This window comes from Balaenoptera musculus, chromosome 11, assembly GCF_009873245.2.
Source record: "Balaenoptera musculus isolate JJ_BM4_2016_0621 chromosome 11, mBalMus1.pri.v3, whole genome shotgun sequence".
NCBI lineage: Eukaryota > Metazoa > Chordata > Mammalia > Artiodactyla > Balaenopteridae > Balaenoptera > Balaenoptera musculus.
In genome coordinates this window covers 33,876,023-33,882,022 of record NC_045795.1, presented here as the reverse complement: position 1 = coordinate 33,882,022, position 6,000 = coordinate 33,876,023, and the positions used below count along the sequence as shown (strand labels likewise).

Sequence of the window (6,000 nt, the reverse complement as noted above, 5' to 3'; positions counted from 1 at the left end):
TCTGTGACCAAGTTTTTTAAGGAACTTGGACATTTAGAAGTTATTATGGACAGTGAGCAAGTCCCAGGCAGGAGCAGGGATGTCCCAGGCTATGAACAGAGCCAGGACAGTATATAAAGTGGGAGGAAGGCTTAAACCAGAACTTGCCTAGGCAACACGGGATGTACTAACTCTCCCATGCAGACTTCACACCTTGGTCTTGACCTTCATGAAATATTTTCTTCTGAGATTAGTTGTAAATGAGTATCTTTTCCCTCCTCTGAAGACAAGGAGTATGGCAGAGGATGAAACAAAAGGCACAAGAAATCTGTTTCTAAGGTATATAAACATCCCAAGTGCCAATTCATAGGCAATTAGCACCTTGATTAAAGAGGAAAGGGCAAGAAGTAGGATTTCAATGTTCAGATACACATAATGTAAGAACAGTCAGTATGTGGTACTTGATGGCGACGGCACGATGGTGTCAAAAGTCTCATTTCTTAAAAGGCTTGTTTGAGTCCTATGTAGAAGCAAAATTTCACACGTGAATTTCTGGGTGTTTCCCAAACTCTAACTAGGTTTCCAGGAATAATGTGTCCATTCTGATTATCAGGCCATGCCTCCTTTCCCCAGGCTTCAAGTGTGGTAAGTCATTGGAATTTGACCCCAAGACTATCTGCAAATGACAAAGCACTTTATCACATCCCTGCTGAATTCCACTCACAGCCAGACCTCCACAAGACTAGGTTTTGTTAAAAGAAATATGAACGAGGCTCATACTCCATGAAAAAAATTAACCCTAATCCCTTAAAATGTAGAAGCAGCCTAGAAAAATCAATGTTTTGACCCAGTGTTAAGATTTATTTGCATAGTTAGGCAAAATACTTTAATTCTAAGTTTCCTCTTACCACTCCACTCTCATTTTGTTTTGTATAGACATTCTCTCCCTTTTTTTCCCCTTCAATTTTACTGTGTGTATGTGGACAGAAACAAAGCTCCAAGAAAAGTCTTAGTCTAAAAGTTTGACAATGAACTTGCCCCTGGCACTGCCCCTACCCCCACCCCCAACAACATGGAGAACTTGTCTGTTACACACAGAGATACAAAAGAAGTGAAATACTTTTTGAAACTGCTGCCTCATTCAGGCTGAGATGCGATAAAAACACAAATCTAAGGTACAAAGATTATATTTAACCAGTGCTTTCCTGGTGTTTTAACGAGCCCCTTCTAAAATCCAGTTCTTTTACACTTGGGAAAGCAGCAAGTCCTATGACAGACCCAGAATTCACTCTAGGGAGAAAATCAATAGTAGGTCTGTCTCTTTGAACTCAACACCACAGTAAGGGGGCGGAGGGTTGAAATACTCTACTAGTTTTCCCCCACCTCTGATACTGAACCACTGGCTAAATCCATGAACCTTATTCTTCCACCATGGAAATCAAGAGTGGACAAAGCGCTGCTCTCTTAGAAGAAAAGGGGACTAATATTTACTGTTTTTGATCCCAGGTGGCCACACATCAGAATCCTCTGGAGCTTAAAAACACAAAGAAACATGGCCCCCCCCCCCCCCCCCCCCCCCCCCCGCCCACTACCAAATTAGAATTCTTTTTTGGAGGAAGTGGACCTTTATTTTTTTTAAGGAGATTCATATGGGTTTTGTTGAGAACTACTGATTTATTGAGGCATTACTCCACACTAAGAACTTTGCCACATATTTCACATACAGTATTTTATTTGTTTCATGATTGAATTCAGACAGGTTCAATCACAGAACCTATGTGGTGGACAAAAGAGAGCAGGAGCTCACCACGGGGAGATTCTAAAAGCCTGCCTTTCCAGTGTGCTGACCCACAGTTCTTGCCCATTCTGATGTCTTATTTCTCACTTTGCTGCTCTTCGTACTGGACCCTCTATCTGACTCCTCCGGATTAAGTTACAGGTGAACCCTCCATTACCCAAGTCCAGAACAACACAGACATGTGCACAGGACCTCACTGCCCACCCCCCCAAGAAGATATTTATTTTTCCATTCTTGTCACCACAAATTCCTTGTCAACAACATAAAACTCTTTCTTGTAATTTAAACAAAACCGAACCCATAATTCTCTCCTAGGATGAATTTTATGACGTAAGGATAATACCAGGTAAGTGCACAAATGACAAAAGATGCAAAATTAACTGAAATGTTCATCCTTCCTGAAATTTCTCTTAAACAGCAGAGAAGTAGAAGCAATGCTGACACCTAGTGGCAACCCAAACAAATCAAGTAGCATCCCTAGCAAAACAGGGGTCATAGGCCCAACATTTGGCTTCCCCACCTAATATCAGGCCATCTATGCCTTACCTTCCTGGAAAAAAAAAAAAAATTCCCAGCAACACTTCCCAAGCAATCCCTCCTCCAGAGTCCCAGTCTAATCATGAGAATACAGCAACCAAAGTCTGGCCTGTGACACAGACTACTTCACATGAAACTTTCCTCTGACCATTTTAAGGTCAGTTTGCTCAGTCCTAAGGCCCAGATGACACAGAAGGTAGACATATCCAAAATGCTCATCTGTTCAGAGTGTGTACACAGTAATTCTGATGTCTGTTGCCTCAAAGACCTCCTCAATCATCGCAGATACATTTTCCCATTGCAGACGATCAAGACCACATCCAATCCTGAAAAAGACAAAACATCCCCACTGGTTGTGATGAAGGTATCTAGGAAAACACTCCTTCCCTCTTCCTCTAGGCTGCATCCACCCAAAGCCTAAGATATTATCTGGTCTCACACCTATAGGCAGCCATGGTGGGAACTGGGAAGTTAACTCCTATTTTGAGTCACCTAAGGCTGTTTCCTAGACAGCCCTAACATCCAATAGCTGTCACTTCTCTTTTGCCTAATAAAGTACCACTTCCCAGTTACTTCAGGCTACGTTTAGAAATGTATAACTGCAGTGAGATGGAAGAACTTACTATCCTTCTATTTCTACTGATGAAAACTAGCTGTGGGTGGATGGCAAAAGGTTGGTATTTTTAAAATACACTTATGATAATGAAATGTTAAGGAAGATAAAAAGGAGAATGACAAAGGACAGGATCTCTGCACACAGTAAGTCAAGAGGGAATGTTGGGAAATGCCAAGCTGACTGTAATTCAGATCTTTGCAGCACTCTGGTGGGAAACCTCAATCAGCCCACAAAACTCTTACTACCTGGCACCTTTCTTCCAAGATGTTACTTAACTGATCCTCAATATCCCTAGGGAAAAAAGAGAGGCTTGAAGTTGCTAATTTTCTATAAATGTGGTTAAGTACCTGAAAAAATTGTGTTAAAAAAAAGTTTCTGGTACATAAGCGATGAATATATTAAAGACCAGCGTAAGATGAGGGACCATGTAGCCACGCTCTTAAGTAACCTGGACCTTGGAATAAACCCGCATGCATGCTCAGCACTGACAAAACTAGTCTGACAAGAAGAGAAGAAGGGACCCCAAGCCTATTTCCTGAAAAGGAAACAAAGGGGACATTGAACCCCTAACATCAGTCCCTTAAGTTCCCAATATCTAGGGTCTAAGACATTACATCAGGGACCTATCCTCTGGCTACTGTCCACACTGAACACAAACAAGCATGCAGTTTAAAAAGCAGTGATAACTTACAACTTTCTTCACACAGAATTAACAGGTTTGGGACACCTGAAGTGGCCCAGAGAGAAATCACAATTGCTCAGTCTTTGTTCTTTAGCTGTATTGCTTCAGAAACAGAGGCCAAGCTTCAGGTAGAGGATGCCCAGAATTCAACAAGTGTCTGTGAACGACGGCTCCTCCCTACTAAGTAGCCTGAGGCAGGTCTGTGGTTTAATCATCCTGATTCATTCAGCCCAGGCTAAAAGATGGGCACGCCTTAGGCTAAGATCTGACAACTTGTTTACTGATGATTTTTAAATGTTTTGACATTTTTCCGCCTTTACGTCTGTATTTTAGGTTACATTAAGCTTTTAAGTCACTTGTCTTTGGGTAAGACAGTAAACCCCACTAATCAAGTCTTCATTTAGGGCCCTGGATTTCCTTGCCTTGGCATGGAGAGGTCAGTGACTCCATTCTTCAGACAATGGGACTTCATGGCCTCTAAACTCTTCTGTAAGTTTTCGTAAGTTGGCTTGTGTGAAGCCCTTTTCTTTGTAATCTAAGTACAAAGAACGAATTCAAATTTCCATTAGTCCAAAATGAGAGCCAAAGAAAAGTCATCATATTCTCCCAACATCCTGATAATTAAAATAATAAGTATATTTTTATAGAATAGTCTAGATGACAAATGTCATACTGTCCCTTCCAGTTACGGGAGCTCCTCAGAAATCCACTACATAGAGCCTGAGAAACCCAGACACTGCCATATAATAATCTTTCCTTTTCCCAAGAAAACCAGATTAGCAGGTGTGCCTATTGTCTACTGTTTTTAAACAAAGTAGGTGAAAGTTTCTGTGCCACTTCCAAGAGATAAGCTGCATATCTGTAACAAGGAAGAATCCATAACACCTAAAAATTTCCTGTTAGGTTTATTTATTTAAAAACTGTGCTTGCCTTTTATTTCCCTATAAAAGAACAGAGACAAACTGGTAGCATTCCAAACAAGACTGGAAGTCACAGTAGCATTAAGGACATTCAAATAGGCTAGGACATGTCCCCACTCAGTGTGCTGTCCAAATCAGGCTTGTAGTGACTTGGCTATAAGTCATCCAGCACCATCGCCAAGAAGCTGCACTCTTTCTGAGGCCAAAGACCATTTGGATAGTGAAAGAATCCCACGTTGAGGAAGCAGGCAGGAAAGGAGCTGAGTATTACTTGGCACTGCATTTGATAGGGAAGACTGAGAGAAAAACTCCTTTGGGCACTCTATCTCTTGAGACTTTACTGTCTCTATCTTACTGTGATTAGGAAGGAATTAAACTATGGGAGGCATCCCTAACTTTTGCAAGTCTCATAACACAGGTCTTTGGTGAATATCACTACTCTTTCCCATGGAGCTGGGATGCAGCCTCATGTTCCTTTCTAATCCAGTGCACCAAATAGCCACCACTTCTGGATCTGAGTTGGCATGAGGTCAGCTTTTTGACATCTCTGGTTGTCTGGAATGAAACACTGTGATCAACATAAATGCAGTACAGCCCACTGGTTTACCAGTCCTTAGAACTTATTGAGAATTGGCCCCATCTTACCAGGTAATATATATATCGCCCATCTCTCTTCAGAACAGCCACTTCTCCAGACTTTTTTTCTAAGAAAAACAGTTATTTAATAGTAAAAAAGAAATTGAAAACCAAAACACTGATCTCCATTCTTAGATTTTTTTAAAAATCTTTATAAATTTGAGTCTACTTCAGAACTAGAATTTTCAACCCTGAAGAACACTTTGATCCTTATCAGCCTTCCTAAATACTGTATTCCTTAACTTCCAGCTTTCTTATTAATGTTTTCTGAATCATGTTTTCCTCACACCCCATCTTTGGTCCTGCTGCATTTTCAAATATACCCTTACTTGTTCACTTAAAAAACTTTAATGTCTATTGCCGTGAAATGTTTTAGAATGTACAGCACTTTTTACTTGCCAAATATGTTTAATAATAATCCTTTTACATACAAAAACAGCTAATGCGTTAAGCATTAAGGGGAACATAGACGTATTAAAAAGTTCTTAATTATTAAAGCGTTTTCAATCAGGAGAACGTGTCATGCTTAGAAATAAATATAATACAAAGCAGTAAGAAGTTGCTTTCTTAAAGGCTGGGATCAGAATCACCAGTGGAGACTCTGATTCAGTAAGCCTGGACTGTGGCCTGAGCAACTGTTTCAGAAGCCCACGTGTGATTCTGATACACATCTCTGGTTTAAAATCACTGATAGAAAGTGATGGGAGGAGTCTGTAAGGAAAAGGTTCTAAACTCTTTGAAGCATAAGCACAATATAGGTAAACAGGGGATCCTGAATGCCAAGCTAAAATCTGTGGACTTTGCTAAGCACTTCAGAGTTATTAAAGGTTTC

At 40.6% G+C, this 6,000-nt stretch overlaps 1 protein-coding gene across 8 annotated transcripts in view; it reads right to left on the bottom strand.

The window, feature by feature from the left end:
• Window positions 1-1,586: 1,586 nt before the first annotated feature.
• OARD1 (O-acyl-ADP-ribose deacylase 1) overlaps window positions 1,587-6,000 on the bottom strand; it is a 6,236-nt gene continuing 1,822 nt past the window's right edge. For 6 of the 8 annotated variants that reach the window (XM_036867966.1, XM_036867967.1, XM_036867965.1 and 3 more), the window contains exons 4-6: window positions 5,178-5,236; window positions 4,035-4,147; window positions 1,694-2,640 (exon numbers count right to left, since the gene is read on the bottom strand). In XM_036867966.1, the coding sequence (XP_036723861.1) occupies window positions 2,538-2,640; window positions 4,035-4,147; window positions 5,178-5,236 (275 nt within the window). In that variant the 3' untranslated portion in view covers window positions 1,694-2,537. Of the gene's footprint in view, window positions 2,641-4,034; window positions 4,148-5,177; window positions 5,237-6,000 lie in introns of all 8 variants that reach the window. The other 2 variants (XM_036867964.1, XM_036867971.1) reach the window with 2 other exon arrangements.